The sequence below is a fragment of the Equus caballus genome, chromosome 24 (assembly GCF_041296265.1).
Source record: "Equus caballus isolate H_3958 breed thoroughbred chromosome 24, TB-T2T, whole genome shotgun sequence".
Lineage (NCBI taxonomy): Eukaryota > Metazoa > Chordata > Mammalia > Perissodactyla > Equidae > Equus > Equus caballus.
The window spans coordinates 19,901,340-19,926,442 of NC_091707.1; the positions used below are offsets into that span (position 1 = coordinate 19,901,340).

General features: G+C 44.2%; 2 protein-coding genes and 1 long non-coding RNA gene across 5 annotated transcripts; 1 reads left to right on the forward strand and 2 right to left on the reverse strand.

Moving 5' to 3' along the window:
* Nucleotides 1-805: 805 nt before the first annotated feature.
* GPR135 (G protein-coupled receptor 135) lies at nt 806-4,196 on the reverse strand. Its single transcript, XM_023627823.2, has one exon. The coding sequence runs from the start codon at nt 4,061-4,063 to the stop codon at nt 2,564-2,566; it is 1,500 nt and encodes a 499-aa protein (XP_023483591.1). The 5' UTR covers nt 4,064-4,196; the 3' UTR covers nt 806-2,563.
* A 93-nt stretch (nt 4,197-4,289) lies between these two features.
* LOC111770289 (uncharacterized) lies at nt 4,290-21,491 on the forward strand. Of its 2 annotated transcripts, XR_011432155.1 has the most exons (3): nt 4,406-4,497; nt 5,889-5,982; nt 21,365-21,491. It is a non-coding gene; the product is annotated as an uncharacterized lncRNA (long non-coding RNA). The 2 variants fall into 2 exon arrangements; XR_011432154.1 differs by lacking the exon at nt 21,365-21,491 and having other exon boundaries at nt 4,290-4,497; nt 5,889-10,037.
* L3HYPDH (trans-L-3-hydroxyproline dehydratase) lies at nt 10,867-25,085 on the reverse strand. 2 transcript variants are annotated; one of them, XM_014735623.3, is made up of 5 exons: nt 24,511-25,085; nt 20,571-20,740; nt 18,026-18,148; nt 17,799-17,936; nt 10,867-11,866 (listed from the first exon to the last, which is right to left on the reverse strand). In XM_014735623.3, the coding sequence occupies exons 1-5, from the start codon at nt 25,016-25,018 to the stop codon at nt 11,741-11,743; spliced, it is 1,065 nt and encodes a 354-aa protein (XP_014591109.2). In that variant the 5' UTR covers nt 25,019-25,085; the 3' UTR covers nt 10,867-11,740. The 2 variants fall into 2 exon arrangements, with proteins under 2 accessions (XP_014591109.2, XP_023483592.1); XM_023627824.2 differs by having other exon boundaries at nt 18,026-18,151; nt 24,511-25,063.
* Between the last annotated feature and the right edge of the window lie 18 nt (nt 25,086-25,103).

Below are 25,103 nucleotides of genomic sequence, written 5' to 3' on the forward strand. Positions count from 1 at the left end.
TGGTGGTGGTGGTGATGCTGATGATGACGGTGGCAGTACCACAACTTCTTATCCTTAGTTTCCCTATCCATTGACCTTTGTGGGGGCAACAGAGGGCAGAGAAGGGAAGATAGGGTTCTGAGTCCAGAAAGACTGAGGTTCAAATCCTAGTTCTAGCACTGACTAGTTGTATAGCCTCAAATTAAAAAACAAACACTGCAAATTGTTCAGTAACTTATTAGCACTTTTCCCTCTTTCCCCTCTCATTCTTGCCAACCATAACTCTTAGAGGCACTAACAGAATGGTCTCTTCCCCAAGCCATCCCTTTCCTAAAACTGCCTACTGCTACCTACCAAGAGTTAGGGTAGGAATTTATTTTCTGCCTTAAAGTCCTTCATGCCACCATCTTCTTGTTTCCAGTCTCTCAGGATTTCTCTTCACTCACCAGGGAGGTTCATTCCATGCCATGTTTATTTATTAAACAGCTTCCTGCAATCTTTCTTTACAGGCAATACCCTATTTTGCAATATGCTCGCCTCCTTCCCCTAAGATCTCTCTTTCTCTGCCTTTTTTCACAGTTGCCAAATTCCTATTCTATGACACCTTTCACCACTGGAAAACTTTATCTTTCTCTCTAAATTCCAGACATGACTTCCATTTTCTCACAATGCCAAAAAAATCACAACTTTTTTGCCTTTAACAGGCAAATACTTCAGCTATCTGTTCAATGTTCATTGAGCTGCATTGTCTGTACATGTTTTATAATAAGCACTACCAAGAGGAGATTACCTCAGCTACTTTGTACCACAGGGAGTGTAATGATATATACAGATAATTTATTAACTTCTGATTGTGATAATGCTTGGAGGAGGGGAAAAATTAAAACATCTCTAGCTCTGACATGAATCATATATTTCCATCTTTCCTTACAAAATAATGACATACACCCACTATTACACAAAAATTAAGGTACAAAAAACATCTTCAAATACTTTACAAGAAAAAGGTGACTATTTCACATTGAATCTTTATATGATGGCTGATATAATTTCATATCTAGGTTAAAGTATTTATTCATTTAAGGCTGTGAAAAATTGAAGACAAGAGGGGCAAGATGGAGGAAAGGAAAGAAAGAGGAAGAAAACACAAAAACATCTTATAAAATTCTGAGCAAATGATTCTGTGTACAGTGGGATTTAATGTGAGAAATTTCACACACACAAATCCTAACTCGTGCTTTTAAATGTTTTTTAAAAAGCATCTTTGTTTTGCACATTTCTGAAGATATTTCCAGCTTGATCGAAGCACCTCTCTCACTTTATGCTTAGGTCATTAATACCTTATTACATATAATCCCACCCCATTCTCTCTTTCCAATAAACACTACATTATTTTAGGCAAGTCATGTCCATAAAGCAACAATCCATTGTTTTAAAAAAACAAATGTACCCAAATTTCCAAATGCAGGAGAGGATAATCCTCTTGGAAAGCTCTATGCTTATTCCAAGAATGCAGCCACTTCTCAAAATATTTCTAGAATTCCTCTTTAGAATCATCTTTAGTATTTAAAAACCACATAGGAAAGCCAATCTTCTTACTTTATAGAGCTCTCATTTTTTATATATAAAAAAGTGGCATTACTCACCTGAGTCAATCAACTTGACTTCAAATTACATTTTTGGCCGTGTCCAAAAATCAGCTTACCTCAAAAGACGAAGACTTTCTACTACGAAAGCTCTCTTTTTAAAAAATCTGAAAGCATTCTGCGAGTGGCATCCCAGATCGTTAGAAACAGAGCAGCCGGTTAGAGTAAGAGCAAAGCCTCAAAGCTCCCTAGGCAGATAATTTTGGGGGTAAGATGAGGGACATTTTTAAGTATAATCTTGGAATACTTTTCTAAACAGCCACATTTCTTTCCATTCATACTTCTATTTGCCTTTCAGATGGCTGAGTTTTATAGCAGTAAGCCACCTTTTCAAAATCCTAAAATGTCTTTAAATGGGATATGAGTTTTAAATTTCCCACAAAGCTTATTGTGGGGGAGGGGGCGGGCCACCAAGGCTTGTAAGGCCAGGAATCACCCCCTTCCAGCCTAAGCACCCACAGCACGTGTCGGAGGGGCAAGTTCTGGAAATCTGAAGTTTTGCTGAATGCTGGTGATTTAGAGGGGCTTCAAGCAATTCTCAGGGTCTCCATTCTTTCCTAAAACACTATGTACAGTGTATTTGAACAAGTACAGGTTGCATTCAAATAATTTTTTTTTGTTTGTTTCACAGTGTGATTCCAGTAGTATGAGCTTTTCAGTAATTGTGATTTTTATTTTTGTCATTTTTGGCACTTACAGTTCACAACGCATGGTTGTGTGGTTCAATATTGTTTTAATTTTTGCATCTTACAGTCCTTTTGGCACTTTTGAAGATGCAGACATTGTCCTGTATGTTGTTAGAGGAAGTGGCAAGCCTCCGCCTTTGTCTCTTTTTTAGGTGTTTGGCTTTATGAAATACACGATTCTCCGCGGAATTCGGTGTCATTAAACAAAGCGGGTGAAAATTTGCCTTCACAAGCGGGGCATTCCAACCCTTCTCAGAGGCTGGTATCCACGGCTTCGGATTTAGTCTGTTTGGCCACTGCTGTTACAGGCTCTGGCGGCCCCTCCCGGCAGAAAAGCACAACTGGATTTTTGCGAGCCCACATGGCCACGTCCCCTCCGCCCCCGCTGGCCGGGTTGGAAGAGGACATCCTGCTGCCGGCCCCCAGCCGGTTGGCATAGCGGTTTCGAAGGCGATTGCGGCTTCTGGCTTGCAGACCCGAGCCCTGGTTGGGCAGGAAAACGTCCACATTCCTAGTCCGGTAGCCCTCTTCCCGGTTGCGCCCTAGGAGCATCGAAATGTTGGGGTTGCGGATGGCATAGATGACAGGGTTGATGGCCCCATTGGCCCAGGTCAGCCAGACAGCCACCACGTTGAGGAGCGAGGGGGCCTGCGCGGCCTGGGCCTGCCGGGCTGCGGCCAGCAGCACCAAGAAGCAGTAGGGCCCCCAGCAGCAGATGACGAAGACGATCATGACGAGCACGGTGGTGGCCGTGCGCACCTCGCTGAAGAAGCGCAGCACGCGCGCGTAGGTGGTCACGGGCCGCACGCGCACGTCCGACAGGCGCACGGTCTTGCAGATGTGGTAGTGGCAGAAGCACATGAGCAGGAAGGGCAACAGGTAGCAGGCCACCACCAGCCCCACGCTGTAGGCCGCGCCCAGCTGCGTAGGGTCCGGGAAGGTCCGGTACAGGCAGCCGTGGAAGCTCTGCGCCGCCGGCGGCTCCCGGGGCGCGCGGAGCAGCTCCCAGGGCAGGGAGAAGCCCAGCGCCGCCAGCCAGGCGCCCGCCAGCAGCTGCAGCGCGCGGCGGCGCCCGATCTTCTCCCGGGGCGGCCGCACGATGGCGCAGTAGCGGTCCAGCGAGATGAGGGCCACGCTGAGCGTGGACACGATGCCGAAGCACGAGCTGAAGAAGCGGCTGGCCGCGCAGAAGCCGCGCCAGGGCCCCGCGGCAGCGGCGGCGGCGGGCGCCGAGCCCCCGGGCGGCGAGAAGAGGTCCAGGAAGGCGACGGGCAGGCAGAGCAGCGCCGTGAGCAGGTCCGACAGGGACAGGGACAGGATGAAGGCGTTGGTGACGGTGCGGAGCTGCCGGTGCTTCACGATCACCCCCATCACGGCGCAGTTGCCCAGACTAGACAGCAGGAAGATGAGCAGGAGGACGAGCGCCTGGGCCGCCACCGCCGCCCCATGCGACAGCAGCGGCGCCGCCTCGGGGCCCAGAGGGGGCCTCCCCGCCGCCGCCGCCGCCCCCGCCCCGTGCCCTCCGGGGCCGCCGCCAGCCGGGGCGCCAACGCTGCCGGCCCCGCTCCCGTCGCTCTGGTTCCCCAGCGCCGCGGCCGCCGCGGTCGCCACGGTGCTGAAGGAGAGCACGGCCGCCGCCGGCGCCGTGGACGAAGAGCCACCAGGGCCGCCGGCCGGGGAGGGGGCGCCGGGGGCTGGGCTGCCCGGCCAGGCCGGGCTCACCGGCGGGCGGGGCGGCGGCGGCTCCTCCATCAGGCCCCGCCGCGGCGGCGGGTCTGCTCATCCCGCTCCGGGGGTGGCCGCCAGCTGCAGGGGCTCAGGCCGGGCGAGGGCGCTGCTGGCAGTCGGGCTCGCCGGAGCGGGTGGCCGTAGCCTGGGACCCCGCGAAGCCTTTGACGTGGGTTCCAGGCGTTGCCGAGGGAACCGCGTGTTTACGCAGGAGCGCGGGGCGGGACGCCCGGACAGCGCCCTCGCCTCTGCCCCAGGTCACCCAGCCCGGGGCTGCGCTTCGGGGAGGCCTCCTCCGTGACCCGCACCGGCCCCAGAGCGGGGCGGGGCTCCCGCGCAGAAACGCCCGCCTGCCCCGGGTGCGCACGCTCGAGAGCTCGCTTGTTGGACGCAACGGCCCTACGGGAGGCCTTTGTGGGGGGCGCTTTGCTCGCTGTGGGTGTTACTGGCATATGCAGGTAGGAAAGGAATCTAGACCCTGAAGTGAAAAATAGTCTAAATTTCGATAGCTTAAGCTTGAGGGGCAGAATAATTTAAACCAGGTGTTCGCAAACTTGAGCGTGCAACAGAGTCACCTAGGGCCTTGTTAAAACACAAGTGACTGGGCCCAACCCCGGAGTTTCAGGTCTGGGGGCCTGTCGGAGAATCTGCCTCTCTAACAAGTTCGCAGGTGGTGATGATGTTGCTGGTCCGAGGACCACACTGAGAGCCGCTGCTGTGGGCTTGTTAAAAGGCAGATTCACTGGCCCACTCCCAGGATTACTGAGGGTGGGCCCATGAATCTAAACCCAATAGGTGATTCTGATACAGGTGCTCTGAGGAGCTGGATATGCATCTTGGAGGCAGGACGTCACCTTGTTTTCAAGGGCCAAGACCTCAGGACCATAATTGGCTCACCTATGTGTGTAGGGGGAGAAGGCTGCTGGCAGCCTTCATTAATTCTCTGGAACGTAGTGTATTTTGAGTCTAAGGTGCTGCCAGCCAGGCAGATGCAGCTCCAGGTATCCGGCTGGAATCTACTAGAACAGGAAGGGCCTGGCTGTCCAGGGAAGCTGCATCTCAAGTTTCTGGGCATGGCCTCTAATGGAAGAAAGTGTGATAAACCCTCAGGTTCTCTAAAGCAGTGGTTTGCATACCGTGGGCCCTGGACCAACAGGATCAGCATGACCTGGGAACTTGTAGACATGCAGATTCTCAGGCCCTTCCCCAAATCTACTGAATCTGAAACTCTGGGGGTGGGGCCCAGCCATATGCCCTGCAAGTGATTCTGATGCACAGTCAAGTGTGGGAAACACTGCTCTAAAGAATGACTAGTACACTCGCAGGTCTTAGAGTCAATGATATTAGTGGTTGGGTGCTTATTTCAACTGAGGAAAAGCATCCTACCGGACATTTACAGCATAAATAGAAGTTCATTTAACTTAGTGATAAACTAAGCACTATAACATTTTGAGCCAGATAAATCTTTCCTGTGGGGGCTACCCTATGCATTGTGGATGGTTAGCAGCATCCCTAGGCATTGTGGGATGGTTAGCAGCATCCCTAGCCTCTACCCACGAGATGCCAGTGGTGACAATGAAAAATGTCTCCAGAGGTTGCCAAATGTCCCTGGGGGTAGGAGTGGGAAACAACCTCAGCTGAGAACCACTGAATTAAGACAAAAACATATAGTAGATTAATTTATTTAGCAAATCTTCCTCATGCTAGATTTTCAGAAACAACAAAAACAACAGAGGATTCCAGCTCAAAGAACCTTACAGTTTTAGGCAAACACAAATATATTGCAATGTCATAAGTGTTGTTAAAAAATATTGAATGAAATTCTATGGAGGTAACTAACTTTTCCTAGGGTAGCTGATGAAGATTTCTCACAAGAGCTGACATTGGACTCTCCAAAAAAAGAAGAAAAGGAAGGATATTTGTTGCATGTGCAAAGTCTAAAGGTTAGCATCTAAGTACTTGACTCTCTTGTATCGGTGAGAAGTGTCTGTATTCTACGGTACAGGGTAGGGAGTGAAGAGGGAAATAAATGGTAAAAGTTGATTGGGGCTCTCTCAGAGAGGACTGGCATGCTGTGTTATGGAGATTGAACTTCGTCAGGGGAAGATGGGGTAATGACATTAGCCCTTGAAGGGGTTTAAGCAAGGGAGGGTGATGATCTGGTGCAATTCAGAAAGATAAGAGTGACCTCACGCTCTCCTGGTGTTCTTCCTTCCTTGTTTGCCTCAGTGTCTTCTGCCAGGTTATCTTCTACCTGCCTTTAAATGCCGGAGTCCATCAAGGCTTAGTCCTCGCCTCCTCCGGACTTCCTCTCTCATCTCACTAACACCTGGAGCTTTGAAAACTACCTATATATTCATAACTCCAAATTATATCTCCAGCCTCAAACTGTATATCTTGCTACTTGGCATTTCTTCTTGGTGTGAAAAACACCTCAAACTCAACGTAACCAAAATGGAATTCATGATCTTCCCTCCACTTTTCCTAAAAACCTTGGTCCTCAATATTTTCTGTCTCAGAAAATGGCACCATCTTCCATCTAGCTTACAAGCCAAAAACTTAGGATTCTTTCTACATAAATTCCTCTTCCTCACCACCAGCCCATGTCCAATCCGTTGAGACATCCTGGGGGTTCTACTTGTTAAATATCTTTGTATCCACTCACTTCCTCCATCACTTTGTCCTCCACCTGAATCTTAGCTCTCGCCCTCTCTTCTTTGGACTACTCCTGTCACCTCCTAACTGGTCTCCCCACATCCACCCCCTATTCCCCCCTGGAGGCAGAATGCTCTTTTAAATAAAATAAATTCGATCATTCCATTCACTTATTTAAACTCCTCTAATGGCTTTCTCTGTTGAATTTATGATAAGGACCCCAATCCTTAATTTTTCCTACAAGGCACTGCATGAGATGACATCTGCTTCCTTTCTAGGCTCATTTGGGGCCACTTTCCGTTTTTGCTCCCCTCTAGTGACACTGGCCTTTTGTGAGTTCCTTAAACCCCCATCTTAGAGCATTTGCACTTGCTGTCCCCTCTGCCTGAGAGCTTCATTCCCCGCTTCCCCCAGTTCCCTTGAATCCCCGTGTCTGCGTGAGAGTTAGTCTCTCGAGGGAAGCCTTCCTTGGCTTCTTGCACAGAACCAGTCTGTAATTGATTTTTTTTTCTTTTTTTAAGATTGGCACCTGAGCTAACATCTGTTGCCAATCTTCCTTTTTTTTTTCTTTTCTTTTCTTTCTCCCTGAAGCACCCCAGTACATAGTTGCATATTCTAGTTGTAGGTCCTTCTGGCTCTGGGGGATGCCACCTCAGTGTGGCCTGACAAGCGGTGCCGTGTCCAAGCCCAGGATCTGAACCGGCAAAACCCTGGGCCGCCGAAGCGGAGCGCGTGAACTTAACCGCTCGGGCCACAGGGCTGGCCCCTGTAATTATCTTTTTTGGTAAAGTATTGCCTGCCTCTCATTGTAGTCTCTGTGAAGACCAGGACTTTGTCTGTTTGGCTTTTTATTAGATTCTGAGCACTCAGCACTCTGGAAAACTACTAGGTACACACAAAAAAATATTTTTTGAGTGACTGTAGGGGGAGAATCTGGCAACTGGGAGACCAGTTTAGAAAAGGGATTGTAATGGCCCAGAGGAGAAATGAAAGAGTCTGAACTAGGGCATTTACAGTGAGGAAGAGATTTTAAGGAGGTAGTGTATGGCTTAGGGTCTTTGGATATAAGCAGTACAAACAGTGAGGGCACTGTCTCATTTAAGCAAAAGAATTTACTGGAAGGACAGGAGGAGTTCAAATTACAAAAAGGTAGCCTAACAGCCAGCCCCAAGAACAAGAGAAGTCAGGGCAGCTCTGTGGGTAGAGTGAGCAGAAACTAACTGGGGGTGACCTCTTTAGGGCACTATCAGAATAAGTGGCCTTCAACCATTTCTCAGACCTTTGTCATTTCTCTCAGGTCCTGGGGGAGAGAGTCTGATTGGCATAGCCCTTGCCTGGCGCTCCCAGCAAGGTTCCATGCAGGGGATGGATAGTTTCCCAAAGGAAAAGGAGAGTGTTGTTAAGAGAAGGGGAAAGGAATGATGCCAGCCAAATCCACAGACATCCCCCTCAGGAGCATCAACATATAGGATGGCAGGCTGTGAACAAGGAGCCAAGGATGAATCCCAAGTTCTTGGCTCGATGAATGGTGGTACCATTAACCAAGTGAGGGCGTGCAGGAGGAGGGGCACGTTCTGGGAAGCTGATGAGTTTGGTTTGCCCACTAAGTGGTGATCTGCAGTATGGCTCTGCTTCTCAGGATTTAGAGATTTGGGAGATGTCAGCCTGTCTACACGGGAGAAAACCACAGGCATGAGTGTGACGACTTAGGGAGAGGGTATTGAGTGAAGACAGAAAAGAACCATGGATGGAATGTGAGTAGTAGAAATTAAAATGCAGGTAGAGGGAGAAAAGCGAGGTGGGTGAGTGAAATATTTAATGAGGTATATTTGGCTAACTGGGAAATCAGCTGTCCTGTGGTTTTGGTTTTGTTTTGCTTTTCAGAAAAGAGGACAAGGTAATTGTCTCAGCCTCTTCTCAGGAAAGTTGCACTAATGATGATGTCAGTGCTCTCCTTTTCCTCCAGGTGGGGACCTAACAGGCCTTTCATGTATTTCAGAGCTCAGAGAAGTTGCCAGGTAGAGGAGACTCACCTGTTAAGCGTGGGCCCAGGCAGGTAATTAAAATAGATTGGTTAACAAGTTTTGCTAATCACACTGCAGTCCTCCTGCCAGCAGCATCAGCATCACCTGAGAGCTTGTCAGAACTGCCCCATCCCACACCCAATAAATGAGACTGCAGATTAAGATCCCCAGGTAATTCATACCCACATTGACATACAAGAAGCACTGCCGTAAGGAGGGATGGTATGGAACTTGCGAGTTCTGAGGGTTGAAAAGAAGGATACTCCAATTCTTATGGAGTCTAGAGGACTTGGAGCAAAAATCATTGTGCAATTCACGTGCAGACCAGATGGATTCGGGCCCACACATTTATAGCACCTGGTGGGTACTAATGGGGACTGGGTACTAACCTATGGCCTGGAAAGCCTCAGTGAGTGGCTCTGTGGCTGAACTCAGCACCAAGGGAGTGGAGTTCCTGCTCTAAAATGCACCATACTTGCCTGCCAGGAGCAAGCAGCAGCGTCCACCATGGCTTGTATAAACCCTTGGGTGACCGTTCGATCTGGCAGTTAGGTCAAGCATGGTTTCCAATGAGTCATGAGCTGGAAACCAGATTGCAATAGTTGAATAGCAAATGGGAGGCGAGAAAATGTTCCCAGTGAGCAGAGTCAGGAATCTGGACGCTTGACTACAAAGGCAAGGAAATCAGGGTGACAGCAAGCTAGAGAGGGAAAGTGGACAAGGAATGTTTGTTTCACTTTGTTTATGATGAGCACATTTCAGTACTTAGAGGAGGAACCAGTGAGGGGAAGGAGGTTGCTTGAAAGAGTTAATTGATGAGGCAAGACCTTTACTCAGATGGGAAGGGACAGAGGTGGGCAGTATTGAGAAGGGAAAATAGGGCTCTGTGACTGATTAGACATGTGCAGGCGAGAGGAGTCAATTTCCCTACTGTTTTTGACTCTAAGGGAGACGGGCTGAAGTGCAGATGGAATGAATATTATTGCAAGGATTTGGCTCTGGTTTGGATTAGAATTTAGGGAGATTTAGGCAATATTTATTTTTTAATGTTCAAGAAATCTAAGAGTTTTGTTAAGGTACCAGATCTTGGAACAAGTGCAGGAGGGAATACTGGACTCGGGGCCGGAGGTCCTAGAGTCACGGCCTCTAAGGTGACCTTGGGACAGTTATTTAACAGGTCCGACTTGCGTTTCCCTCAGATACATATATAAATGGGGTAAACACCCCGCATGCTGTTGGTGGGGCAGGGGGTGCAGTGGATACGGGGGTGCGCTGTCTCTAGAGAATTTTAAAACAATAATAAAACCGACTAAAAGTCAGTCTGCTTTTTCTTCTCACCACGTGCTGACAATTCTAAAGAATGTTAGTGATAAAATCTCCCCACTCTTGGTCGCCATGGGAGAATAACACCCATTTCATGGTGTATGTCATTAAAGTGGAGGAGATGTGTGTGGCAGTTACAAAATGCTATAAAATGTAACTTTTAAACAATGTATGTATCTTTTTTTCAAATTAATGTGACGTGAAATTTGAAGAGAAAATAGTGGTTCTGTTTTTGTTTTTTTTAAAAAAAAGTACAGCACATCTCCCTAATCTGTAGGAATCTTCCTGGTCATATTGACTTAGTGTCATTTTTTGTAAGTCTGGCTAGGGGTGTGTCAATTTTGTTTATCTTCTCAAAGAACGAGCTCTTTGTTTCACTGGTCCTTTCTACTGTGTTTGTTTCCATTGCATTTATTTCTGCTCTGATTTTTATTATTTGCCTCATTCTGCTGACTTTGGGCTTATGTTCTTCTTTTCCTAATTCAGTTAGGTGTAGTTTGAGATTACTTATTTGGGGATTTTTCGTGTTTGTTAGGAATAATGTCATTTTTTGGAAGTAAGTGATTTCTTTACCACAAAATTTTATAGAAAATGAGTGGAAAACATCTTAAGTGTTTTTGTGTAATAAGGAAATCAAGCACATTAACTTTATAGCCCTCACGTTGGTCAGGTAATTCAGTCCCAGACCTAACACCTGGGTCTATACAGACTTGCTGGATGACAAAGCCAGTTCAAATGAATTAATTACTTCAGTTTCTGTATGCTGAGAAAAAAATACTATCACTTACCTCACAAAAGAGTCTACTGAATATTGAGAGCACCACATGTGGAATAATTTTTTAATACTTCATTTTATAATGACTGATAATGATCAAATTTTATTTTTAACAGGCTCACAGACAATTAACTAGCAAGAATGTCAACAGTTAACATTTCTTTCATGTTTTAAATCTACCTGGCACGTAGCTGGGAGAGGATGAGACTCACCCCACGGTAGTGATTCATTGATTGATATTTCCTGTGTACCTGTATTTCAATAATGCAATAAACAATCTCTATTGTAAAAGCCTTAAAGACACAGCAAAAGTCTAATGATTAGTTGGTGTTCTCATGTCAGTTTATCAGGCTTCAGTTACCTGGGTGTAGGATCTGGGCTGTGCACCACAGAGAGCATCCCAGCAGCAGCTAGAACAACATTGACCCAAAGAAGCTGACCCGCCCCCACTCTCTTCCACGCTATACTCACTAAGGGTAGAGTACCTTATAATAATCCGTCTAACTTACATGCTGCTCAGAGAAGACGCCATTATTTTGCTCGAACCTGGAAGACTAAAGTAATGAACTTCTTGTGAGGGCTACAATTCAAGCTATTATTCAAGCATTTGAACAATATTCAAGCAATCTTTAACATATTTTAGTAATTACCATAGAGTATTATTTTAAAAGTAACAATTAAGGTTTTAGTTTTACCTGACATATAATAACAAGAAAAATATTCTGAATTTTTGGCATTTTGTTTGCTACATATACCAATACACATGTGCAAATATGAGGTATAATGACATTTAGCCACAGCATACTATTTTAAAAAGAATGGAAGTTGGCTTACATTTACAATTTGGATAGCTTTCCACATAATTCAGAGAAAAATTAATTACAATTATTGCTTTAAGAAGGAAGCCTTTAAAAGCCATAGAAGTCACTTGAGAAGAAATCCATCCCTCAGTGGGTCATCGTCTTCGATTGTAAAACTTGCTGTACCTGTGTAGTGGGCTTGTCCAGATACTTCCACTATAACAGCTTTAAAATCACCACATTTTGCTTCCTGAAAAAAGATGAAAGGAGTATAGTATCAAAATACTTCACTCTTGTTGTATGTGGCCTAAAAGCTGTATTCTTGATTTTTATCATTTTATTATTGTTGTTTATTGTGGTAACATTGGTTTATAACATTATATAAATTTCAGGTGTACATCATTACATTTCAGTTTCTGTGTAGATTACATCATGTTCACCACCCAAAGACTAATTACCATCCATCACCACACATTTGTGCCTAATCACCCCTTTTACCCTCTTCCCTCCCAGCTTCCCCTCTGGGAACCACCAGTCCAATCTCTGTTTTTATGTGTTGTTGTTTTCATCTTCTACTTATGAGTGAGATCATATGGTATTTGACTTTCTCCCTCTGACTTATGTCTCTTAGCATAATACCCTCAAGTTCCATCCATGTTGTCACAAATGGCTGGATTTCATCATTTCTCATGGCTGAGTAGTATTCCATTGTGTATATATATATATATATATATATATATATATATATATACACATATACACACAATATATACATCTTCTTTATCCATTCGTCCCTTGATGGGCACCTAGGTTGCTTCCAAGTCTTGGCTATTGTGAATAGTGCTGCAGTGAATATAGAGGTGCATGTATCTTTATGCATTTGTGTTTTCATGTTCTTTGGATAAGTACCCAGCAGTGGAGTAGCTGGATCCTATGGTAGTTCCCCTCAATTTTTTGAGGAATCTCCATACTGTTTTTCATAGTGGCTGCACCAGTTTGCACTGCCACCAGCAGTGTAGAGAGTTCCCTTTTCTCTGCATCCTCTCCAACACTTATTATTTCCTGTCTTGTTAATTATAGCCATTCTGACAGGCATGAGGTGATATCTCATTGTAGGTTTGATTTACATTTGCCTGATAATTAGTGATGTTGAACATCTTTTCATGTGCCTGATCCGTATATCTTCTTTGGAGAAATGTCTGTTCAGATCTTTAGCCCATTTTTTAATTAGGTTGTTGGTCTTTTTATTGGGAAGTACGAGTTATTTATATATTTCAGATATTAACCCCTTATCAGATATATGCTTTACAAATATCTTCTCCCAATTGTTAGGTTGTCTTTTCATTTTGTTGATTGTTCCCTTTGCTGTGCAGAAGCTTTTTAGTTTGATGTAGTCCCATTTGTTTACTTTTTCTATTGTTTCTCTTGTCTAGTCAGACATGGTACTTGCAAATATGCTGCTAAGACTGATGTTGAAGACCGTACTTTTCTTCTAGAAGTTTCTTGGTTTCAGATCTTACATTCAAGTCTTTAATTCTTTTTGAGTTTATTTTTGTGAATGGGGTAAGAGAATGGTCTACTTTCATTCTTTTGCACGTGGCTGTCCAGTTTTCCCAACACCGTTTATCGACGAGACTTTCCTTTCTCTATTGTATGTTCTTGGCTCCTGTGTGGAAAATTAGCTGTCCAAAGATGTGTGGGTTTATTTCTGGGCTCTCGATTTTGATGCATTGATCTTTGTGTCTGTTTTTCTACCAGTACCACGCTGTTCTGGTTACTATAGCTTTGTAGTATATTTTGAAATCAGGGAGTGTGATACCTCCAGCTTTGTTCTTTTTCCTCAGGATTGCTTTGGCTATTTGGGGCCTTTTGTTTTTCTGTACAAATTTTATGATCCTTTGTTCTATTTCTGTGAAAAATGTCGTTGGAACTTTGATAGGGATTGCATTGCTTTAGGAAGTATGGACGTTTTAACTATGTTAATTCTTCCAATCCAAGAACACAGAATATCTTCCCACTTCTTTGTGTCTTCTGCAATTTCTTTCAACAATGTTTTATAGTTTCCAGCTTCTTTCACCTCTTTGTCAAGTTTATTCTTGGCTATCTTGTTGTTTTTGTTGCAATTGTAAATGGGATGGTATTCTTAATTTCTCTTTCTGCTACTTTGTTGTTAGTGTATAGAAATGCAACTGACTTTTGTGTGTTGATTTTGTATCCTGCAACTTTACTGTAAACATTTATTATTTCTAACAGATTTTTGGTGGATTCTTTAGGGGTTTCTATATATAAAATCATGTCATCTGCAAATAGTGACAGTTTCACTTCTTCCTTTCCATGTTTAATCCCTTTTATTTCTTTTTCTTGCCTGACTGCTCTGGCTAGGACTTCCAATACTATGTTAAATAAGAGTGGTGAAAGTGAGCATCCTTGTCTGGTTCCTGTTCTTAGAGGGATAGCTTTCAGTTTTTCTACATTGAAAATGATATTAGCTTTATGTTTGTCATATATAGGCTTTATTATGTTGAGGTATTTTCCTTCTATCCCCATTTTATTTTGAGTTTTTCCCATAAATGGATGCTGTATCTTCTCAAATGCTTTCTCTCCATCTATTGAGATGATCATGAGGTTTTTATTCTTCATTTTGTTAATGTGGTATATCACGTTGATTGATTTGCAGATGTTGAACCATCCCTGCATTCCTGGAATAAATCCCAGTTGATCATGGTGTATGATCTTTTTAATGTATTGTTGTATTTGATTTGCTAGTATTTGTTGAGGATTTTTGCATCCAATGTTCATCAGTGATATTGGCCTGTAATTTTCGTATTTTGTGTTGTCCTTGTCTGATTTTGGTATCAGGGTGCTGTTGGCTTCGTAGAATGAGTTAGGAAGCTTCGCCTCGTCTTCAATTTTTTGGAAGAGTTGGAGAAGGATAGGTATTAAGTCTCCTTTGAATGTTTGGTAGAATTCACCAGGGAAGCTGTCTGGTCCTGGACATTTACTTTTGGGGAGGTTTTTGATTACTGTTTCGATCTCCTTACTGATGATTGCTCTATTCAAATTCTCTATTTCTTCTTGATCCAGTTTTGGAAGGTTGCATGATTGTAAGAATTTATCCATTTCTTCTAGATTATCCAATTTGTTGGCATATAGCTTTTCATAGTATTCTCTTATAAGCTTTTGTATTTGAGCTGTCTTTTGTAATTTCTCCTCTTTCATTTCTGACTTATTTGAGCCTTCTCTCTTTTTTTCTTGGTGAGTCTAATTAAAGGTTTGTCAATTTTGCTTATCTGTTCAAAGAACCAGCTCTTAGTTTCATTGATTTTTTCTTTTTAGTCTCTGTTTCATTTACTTCTGCTCTGATTTTTATTATTTCCTTCCTTCTACTCATTTTGGGCTTTGCTTCTTCTTCTTTTTCCAGTTCCTTTAGGTATACTGTTGGATTGTTTATTGAGATTTTTCTTGTTTGTTGAGGTAGGCCTGTATTGCTATAAACTTCCCTCTTGGAACCGCTTTTGCTGTATCCCATAAATTTTGGCATGTTATACTTTCATTTTCATTTGTCTCCAGGTATTTTTCGATCTCTCCTTTGATTTCTTCATTTACCCAGTATTTGTTCAGTAGCATTTTATTTAATCTCCACATATTTTTTATTATTTTAAAGAAAACCCAAGAGTTAATCCTTTAGGCAATGGAAGGTTTTTAAGGAGAGTGACCTTATCAGATTTGGGTTTTAGATAAGCTTAGCTGCAAAGTAGGGGGCAAATTGAAGAGGAGAAAGACTAGACACTCAGAGACCCATTAAGAGGAAACTTTAATTCATTGATTGAATCTGGAGTCACTAGCATAGTTTATAGTGAGGATGGAGAAGAACAAAATATAGAGACAGAACTGGAGAAGTGACAGACTTGGGAATTAATGCGTGTGGGAGGCGAGGAATAGGAATAAGTTAGATGTGACCATGGTTTCTAGTTTGGAAGGGAAGCTTGTGCTACCACTAACCAAGATGGGGAATGAGACAGGAGAACACTTTTAGGAAGGAAGGAAGAACTCTTTAACAACTTGAGTTTGAGATATCTCTAGGATGATCATTTCGAGATGAGTTTAGTGGACAGTTGGGAATACAAGTAGGGTCAGGAGAGAGGCACAGGCTGGCATGTAGACATGAAGGTTTGGGAGTCATCAGCAGCAGGTGGTTGGACATGAAGCTTTACAAGTGGGTGAAATTGCCCAGTGGCATCAAATTGCAGATGAGATGAGAAGGAAGCTAAGGGGAAACTTCTGGGGACCCCTAGATGGAAGGACAGGGAAAGGAAGTGGGGCTGGGAAAGAGATGGAGAAGATACCATCAGAGAGCCCGGGAGAGCCCAGACAGAGGGAAGGAGTTCAGTGCCAGGGAAGATCTTCTGGCAAGTACGATTAGTAACTATAAAAGAAATAACTTCATATCTTAACTACAGAGTACCTTTTTATTTTCTAATTTTTAAAAATGAGAATAACTCAAGCTTAAGGTAAAATGTCAATTATTAGGTTAGAGTACAGTAGTTTTACTATCTTTTTATGAAGCTGCTATAATATAAATCTTCATTGAAAACTTGCTTTGTCTAATGGCAATATAGTAGTGCTTAACAGCCTAAGGTCTGCTTGGAGAGACCCTCGTTCATGGCCTGGCTCCGTGACTCACTAACTGTTTGACCTCTTGTAAATTACCTAAACTCTCTAATGCTCCATGTTATCATCTGTAAAAAAAAAAAAAAAAAAAGATAATAACAGTACTAACCTCCTAGGAGTACTATGAGGATTAAATGAGATGGTGTGTGTGGAGTGCTCAGCTTGGAAACTGACACATGGTGACGCAGCCAACAAATGTTGTAGATGATTGTATTACCTTCAATCTCAGACTCCAGGACAGTGTATTCCAAATTTTTGCAAATAACAGAGATGGGTTGGTATCTCATAAGATCACTGTATTATATAGGAATCCCTAACTTTAAAAAACTTCAATTTTTAGGAAAACCAAACTTTAAAAACATCTATGTTAGGATATAAAACTCTTTATTACGATAGAATGTTTGCTATGTTAAAGAGTTCTTTATGAGTAGATTCATTTACTAAATGTAAACTGGTCATCTTGTAGTAGATTTTATTTACTACTGTGAGTAGATTCATTAATTAGCTCTGTTAGCATGTTTAAAATTTGATTCTATTAAAAAAATTCTTTCCACAACTTTTCACATCCTATTATATAAAATAAAACACTCCAATAAAATACAAACAAAATCCAAACCCTAAGGGCCAGCCCGGTGGTGCAGCGGTTAAACTTGCACATTCTGCTTTGGCAGACTGGGGTTTGCTGGTTCAGATCCCGGGTGTGGACCTACGTACCACTTATCAAGGCATGCTGTGGCAGGTGTACCATATATAAAGTAGAGGAAGATGGGCACAGATGTTAGCTCAGGGCCAGTCTTCCTCAGCAAAAAGAGGAGGATTGGCAGTGGATGTTAGCTCAGGGTTAATCTTCCTAAAAAAAAAAAAAAAATCCAAACCCTAATTTAGTGGTTCTCAAACATTTTGGTGTCAGGACTGCTTTATACCTTAAGATCAGAGGACTTCAAAGAGTTTTTGTTTACATAGGTTATATCTATCAATATTTAGTATATTAGGAGTTAAAGATATTTGTTCATTAATTCATTTGAAAAATAGTAAATCCTGTTACATGTTAACATAAACAACATATTTTTGTGAAAATAACTGTATTTGCCAAAACAAAAACATTTAATGAGAAAAATGGCATTGTCTTAGGCTTGTGCAAACTCTTTAATGTCTGATTTTACAGCCGACGGCTAGATTCTCCTCTGCTTCTGCTTCCCGTCAGCTGGGATGGCACACGTCACGTGGCCTCCAGAGTACTGGACGCTCGTGAAAGAATGAAAGTGAAGAGCCAATGATGTCTTAGTATTATTATGAATATAGTTTTGACCTTGTGGACCGGTGGAAAGGACCCTGGAGACCTCCAGGGCTTCCCAAACCACACTTTGAGAACCAGTATCCTAGTTGAACACAAGTTTTACAGGCCTGCTTTAAAAGTCTCTTCTGAGAGCTGAGTGAAGAAACTTACCTAATACCGAACTTAGGCTCAAAAGTAACACATTTACAGATGAGAAGCTAAGCGTGTCACTCACCCTCACAGCCTTCCCTGTGAAGACTGAGCCAGTTGCACTGCTTTTGAAGGCTCTGGTCTGGTTCAGTTCCAGAAGCCCTTTGTGATACTGGAGGGCAATTCGGGCTGTCACTCCTGAGCCAGTAGGACTTCTGTCAACCTGTGGAAGAATAAATGAAGGTAGGAGTGTTCCCACTGTTCTGCTTCCATATTACCTGGCTTTGGTGCCAAACACTGCAGGTTTAATACCTGTGCATCTGCAAACACACAGATGTTGGTGGTTGGTTCCTCACTGTGAGCGTCTCTTCCATCTGTTAATATAGTTCCGTACAGAAAGGCAAGGTCTGCACTTTCAGGATGATGAATGTTAAACTGCTGATAACAAAAAAAATTATCACCCACATGTGAAATAAATATTTTGATTCAAATAATGTAGCTGGGGCACTCTTAGACATAACTTTTCAATCTTTATCATTTTTAAAATACCTTTTGGGTCAAGGCACTAAATACTAGAAATGAAGTCTTTGTCTAGATAAATATAGTTTTATTGGAAGTTATGACTCTTATCATACTTTGAGTCCTTTCTAAGGAAGTTGCCCTGCACATACGTAGCCTCTGCTAAAGGAAGAGCCCTCTTTTATACACACAGCCCCCAAACACACATCCTTTGAAACACTGATCCCAGGATGGTCAGTCCACAGGCCGGTAGTGGCTGCTCAAACAGGAGGAGCTAAGGCAGTCGTATCCACAGTCTCAGGAGCTTGAAGGAGATAATGTGGAAGAATCAAGCAATGAGTTTCTAGAGCTGAAGTTAATACCATTGATAGAGAAGGGAGTGTGAGAGGCCATGAGCAAGCAAAAGTTATAACGATGCAGAAGCTATTAGGTGAGAGAAACTATTGGGTTAAAAAAAACCATCTATTGCAAGGATGAAGTCAGTTGGTACCATGAAAAGCAACAGATACACACAGAGAGAAGCAGGCACTGGCTGGGTAGCCAAGTCACGTTAGCGGGAAAGTGGGTCAGGCCCAAATGTGCCGTGCTTCCTGTTCTTCTCGAGAGCTCTGGCTCTTGAGCTTTTCCTGGATTTCTGTAACATCTTAGAGTTTTTCTGAGACTACTAACATCTTACTTCCATGTGTATCCTCATAGTTAACACATTCCACTACCACTTACCTGTCATTTAAAGCAGCTGAATAAATTTGAATTCTTAAAATACAAAGAGCCCATCTATAACCGAGTGAATGAGGCCTGCACACTGGATCTTTGTTCTCCGTCCGCTTACAGTCCCTTTGCCCAGCTCCCCTGTAGCACGGTGACAACATGGCACTGATCACAGGTATGCTTCCCCAACTAGACCGAGCTCCCTGAAGGGGGCCTTTGTTCTTCCTTTGTCTCCAGCAACTAGCATGGTGTCTGACACACAATAAATTCTTTGTTAAAAGAGTGAATGAAGGTGAATTGATGTTTATTAATGTCAGCCCCCAAAATAGCCTTTCCCTCCATCCAAAGCAACAGTAGGAATGGTCAGCAATTCCCAAAGTAGTTCTATGGCCTGACTCATCCCTGATAGAACTTTTTCTCAGAATCCCTCTTCCCTCCAAGTCTGCCCTTTGCCACCTTGGTAAGAAGTTCAAGCTTTAATGAGTTCAGAATTACTCCTTATTAAGAAAACTATTCCTTTTCCTCTTTATTTCATTAAAAATAAGGTGAAATTATTTTATGCCAAATTGTTAACTCAAACTATTACCTGTTTGACTAATGAAACAGAAAATTACTATCAATTCAGAGCTTCAGAAGTTACTATGATAAAATAATTCTGCATATTGGTATTGACAGTCCTGGAAAAATGAGAATTTAGAACAAGGATATAGTATATAGTCTCATTTTATTAAGTTATAAATTATGTGAAAGCCTCAGGTATGTTAAATAGGCCTATAAATAATGATTAGTACAAGTAGATTAGACACTATCTTTAACAAGCTCTTTTTTACTTAGAATAATTAAATTCTCATATGCTAAAACATTCAAATACCTCATATGAGCTTTATTTATAGGTTCCAAGTTCAAGGTAAAATGGCAGACTTGTGCTAGAAATGAAAGAATATTCTAGACTTGTTTATTATCTGAACCGATTTTATCGGAATGGTTTTCCCATGCCAAAACTAGAGTTACTTGAGAAGTTAAGTAACTTTTTAGCAATGTAAGAAAAAAATCACTAATTATGAATTTATCTTCTCGTGAAATAAGAGTAATCAGATATAATGAAATCTATTTTGTAAGCTATATTTTACATTCATTATTTTTGCAGAATGACCACATATAGCAAAGGATATGCATTTCAAATTAGTAGAATACTGTATGATACATTTACTATATGTTTAAATAACCACAAATTATATTATGTACATATGTATTAAAGTTAATAATAGTTACCATTTATTGAACATTTATTACAGGCTAGGTGCTATTCTGAGTCCTTTATATGTATCAACTTATTTCATTCTTATAACACCCTATGAAGCAGGTATTTCATAATTTCCATTTTACAGATAGGAAAACTGGGCACATGGAGGTTATGTAACATGTTTAAGGTTACAAAAGTCACAAGTGGCAAAGCTAGAACTCCTAGGGAGTCTTGCTCTGGAGACTAAGATTCAAACCAGTACCCTATTCTTAGTACTGCTAATAATTTAAATATATAGATGTGTAATTTTCCATATAGACGTGTAATTTAGATTCCCCCCATGCCGCCGAGGGGGGCATTTGTTATGATGGCAGCAGCTGTACTGACCTGAGCTTTCACTGCCCCTGTCACTGCAGTCGCTGCATCCACAAGGTCCCTTGTCTTTGCAGAACAAACATCGAGCCCTAACTTTTCAGCACTCACAAAAGCATAAAATGCACCACCATATGCAATGTCCACCACCACCTTTCCATGACCAGGAACATCCACCAGGAGATCTAAAAAAGATATGTTTGAAAATCAATTTGTTTTTAGTGTTTTAGCAATAAAATTCACAGCATTTTTATTTATTTTCTTTGACAGCAATTTCTATTGAGCATCTTTTTTTTTCTGGAAAAGATTCCCCCTGAGCTAACATCTGTTGCCAATCTTCCTCTCTCTTTTTTTTCCCCTTCCCAAAGCCAAAGTACATAGCTGTATATTCTAGTTGTAAGTGCTTCTAGTTCTTCTATGTGACTATGTGAGCCACCACCACAGCTTGGCTACTGACAGACGAGTGGTGTGCTTCAGTGGCCAGGAACTGAACCCAGGCTGCTGAAGCAGAGCGTGCCGAACTTTAACCACTAGGCAATTAGGGTTGGCTCCACAGCATTTTTAATATGTGTATTTGGTGGCGGGGGTGGGGGAGGGAGGGGGGGATGCAGCTTCTTTCTATCATAAGAAGGAATTAAAAAACCCATTTTCAGGATGAGTAAGCATTAGGTAAATAATGGTAGACCTTTAGCTAAGTGCATCTTTCTATTTTTTATTTAATGTTTGCATATGTTATACAACATTTGAATGCCATGTTTTCCCCAAATTACACATACATGTTTGTTCACTATCCTGAGGATCTTTTCTAGGAAACATAATAGAGGCAGAGAGAAAGGGAAAGCCCTGGGACATCAACATGTGAAACTGCGAAGGAGAATGCAGGCCCCCTGCTGTGCTACGAGGGATGGTTTACATAGTGAAAATTTTGGCTCCTATGCACAAATTGGTTTTCTTCAGCTGTAATGTCAAAACAAATGGAAGAAAAAGAGAAATTTTTCTATATAAGTTCTACACAAATACTTAGTCATCTATATATGTTCATCTCATTAAAGTACCCTGCAGGCGCATACTCGGAATAAAGCCACGGTAGCACCACTGACCGCTACAGTATCATTTTGTATCAGTGTTTTTATTTGAGTATTTCAAGTCCATTGCATACCCAAAGTTTCACCTGAAGGTCACTTGTTTGAAATCTTGAATTTGTATTTCCCCAAGGAATGGGGCTGGATGATATTTTGGGATATTAAAACTATTTTACGCCTTCTCACATTTCTTCTCTTCCTCCTCCCAGATTCAGGTGGCATATGGCAGGGGACAGAGAAGGCCTTTGTTTTTGTTTTATGGAAACCTAAGACATCAGGGGAAAGAGACTTGTTGGCCAAGGAGTGTCCTGAAGGGAGACTGTTTCTCCTGGTCAGTCGAGAAATTTCCTCTGGACTGAGTAGAGGCTGAAGGTCCAGAGTGCAGACCTGTGCTGACTTCCCCACAGCACGGGGTGGGGGAGGCTCTGGGCTGTGATGAGACAGCAACCGGGAGGGGGACGCAGGGGGCGGGGCAGAGGCCACAGGGACTGGGGCAGACGATGCTTCGCTGGCTAACTGTGCAAGCTGAGGACCAAAGGCCCTCCTCTGCATGGCCGTGGCACTTTTAAGAAACTTTGTTCACTCATATATGAGAAAAGGGGACAGCATGTGGAGGGAGGTGGCAGAGTCAACCAACAAGGCAGAGCGGGGTCTCAAATTCAGAAATTAAGTTGTGAAAAATAAAATATTTCCTGCATTCCTGAGTTTGCACCCTGAGTCAGACAAAGATCCAGTACGCTATCAGTTACAGGGGGTCCACAGGGCCCTTTTAACATGTGATGTGTCAATCAAAAGAGTGAAACACGCCTCTGGAGCTTAACAGCAAAAGTGAATCAAAAACGTCTTTATCTTGATGCTGGTACAACATGAAAAGCAGGTTTAGTGAAAGAACAAGGAAGTAGATGGAAATCAGGGACCCCTGGAGTGCAGAAAGGTAAGTTAAGTGTGGCTTTGGTGTCCTCATGTGCAAAGTGAAATTGCTATTTCCCCCAAAAGGATTATTTTGAGAATTCCCTGTGATCATGTGTGGGGCCAGCTTGGCACAGATTAGGAACACAATATATGTTAGTATTAAAGCCAAAGTTTAATTTCCAGTGGCAATAGAGCTCTTAGGAGGACCAGGTATTTACATTTGCCGATCAGCACGGTCTTCTCCAAATTTCACTTATTTACTCATTCCACAAATATTCGTTGCCTGCCTACTGTTCTAGCCCGTGAACACAGGCAACAGCCCTCGGATGGAGGGCTTCAGCTGATGGAGCGAAGGTGACCTCCGCAGTCCTCTGAGCGGGGTGCTGCTGTCATCCTCATTCTACCGTGACACTGAGCATGGACTCCCTTTCACCAGGTCACCGAGATGGGGAGGGGCAGAGCAGTGGTTTTGAACACTATCAGTCTGCCTTTCATGCATTTTTCAAAGTAAAGAATTTAGGATTTCGTCGTCTTCATGACTCAAAGTGACCGTGAACGCCCACGGATTACTCACAGTCACACAGTGGGGCCCTCAGGAACTACTGTGCCCGCGGGCCTGGCTGCCCGTGCCCTAACCAAGCCTGGACCAGGAGGTAGTGGGTGAACTTGCTGCAAGCTGCCATTTCCTACAAAATCTAGAGAGTTTCTACTCTGCCGCTGGGGTGGCCGAGGGGGAAACCGGGTAGCAAGACTAGTTAAACGGTTGAGGCTGCTTAGGTGCAATCCTAAACAGGAACTCCTGTCTCCCTCAAGCGCCCTCCAATCCGACGTGACGCCCTTCGCTCCTAAAGGGGAAAGAAGCATCAGTTTCGCAGGGGCATTCTTCATCCGCGCGTGCGTCAGCTGCCCGAGGTGGCTCTCAGGCTCTCCGACGCCTGGGCTATCGCTGCGTCATTCATGAGCAGGCTAATCTGAAACCCCAATCCTGGAGAAGGATCAAGATCAAACTAACAAAATCATTGATTGGCTTGAAGACCTCCAAGAAAAGGGTGATAACCCTATTCCTGGCTTGACTAAATCAGCGCCCAGCTCACGCCCAGTCAGATCGCTAAAGCGTCCCGACAGAAATCAGCCCTTTGGAGGGCTCTCCCTCTTCGTAAGGATTATAGTTATAGACACCCCGTTTGACAGGACGTACACGCTCTGTACTAGGGAACCCAATGCAACCGTTTAAAGGCTCTGCACTTTCAAAGGTCTAGAGAACTCTAGCAACTCCATATGTTCTGCAGCCTTTCTAGGGATATATTTTCTAAAATTCTACGTACCTTACATACTCTCATTTAATCCTCACAAAACCAATGAGAGAACAAAGAAACAGGCACAGAGAGGTTAAGTAATTTGATTACGGTTGCAGTGCTTTAGGGGGTTGTCAGGATTCGAACGCAGGCAATGTCTGTTCCTGTTATTAAAGAATAAGAGCAGCAACATCCGTATCTTCACAATTTATAAATTGATTCATTTATTCATTCTCATTTAATTCTTTCCCCAAAAGTGGAGAAGACACTTTTTACGCATAAGTTTTAGTAACCCTTCGGGTCAATAAAGCGTCTAGAGAGCGTATTCTCAGCCAGCCGGGAATTACAGTTCACTGGCTGTTCTTTGCTCTTGCCTTGACCCCAGCGAACTTTGCTTTGTCCAACCGCCAGAGCTCTAGGACAGCCTGACAGCGGGAAGGAGGCGCTGAGTAAGGGAAACCCGGAGCTCTGTACTCCTCCCGGAGAGATCTGCGGGATATTCGCATTGCAGGCACCGCCCAAATCCGCATGGCTAGAACGCTAAGACGCGTTTGCACTGCTCTAGAATTAAGCGCAAAGGCTTGTAGGGCGGGTCAGTCGCGCCGCGAGGGCACAGCCCGCAGAGAGCGCGGTGAGCTGCGTGGGAGGTTACCTGCAGCCGGTTACCTGTGGCCAGCGCGAAGGCCGGGACGCTGTGGAAGCGCACCGGGCCGCGGCTGCGGCCGCCCTCGCACTGCACGAAGGCGGCCACCAGCCCGCACGGGCAGTGGATGTTGACGCGGGCCTCGCGGACCCCGGCCGGCGGCGCGGGCACCAGCCCGAAGTCGAGCGCGAAGCGCCCCAGCGCCAGCACCCCGTGGCCGCACATGGAGCTGTAGCCCTCGTTGTGCAGGAACAGGACGCCCAGGTGCGCGTCGGGCAGCTCGCTGGGCACCAGCACGGCCCCGTACATGTCCCGGTGGCCCCGGGGCTCGAGCAGGAGCCGCCGCCGCACGTGGTCCAGGTGTTGGCGCATGTAGCGCCGCTTGGCCAGCAGCGTGGGGCCGACCACCTCGGGACAGCCCGCCAGCACGACGCGCAGCGGCTCGCCGCCCGTGTGCATGTCCACCACCGCCAGCGGCGGAGTGCGCGGGTCGTGCGGGGGCAGCCGCGGCACTGCCAGCGAGCTCTCCATCGTCCGCGTCCGGGAACTGGCCCCCGACCCGCCGCCGCCTCCGCGCGGGCTGGGCTGGCGGCGCGGCCCCCTCGGGGGCGGGGCC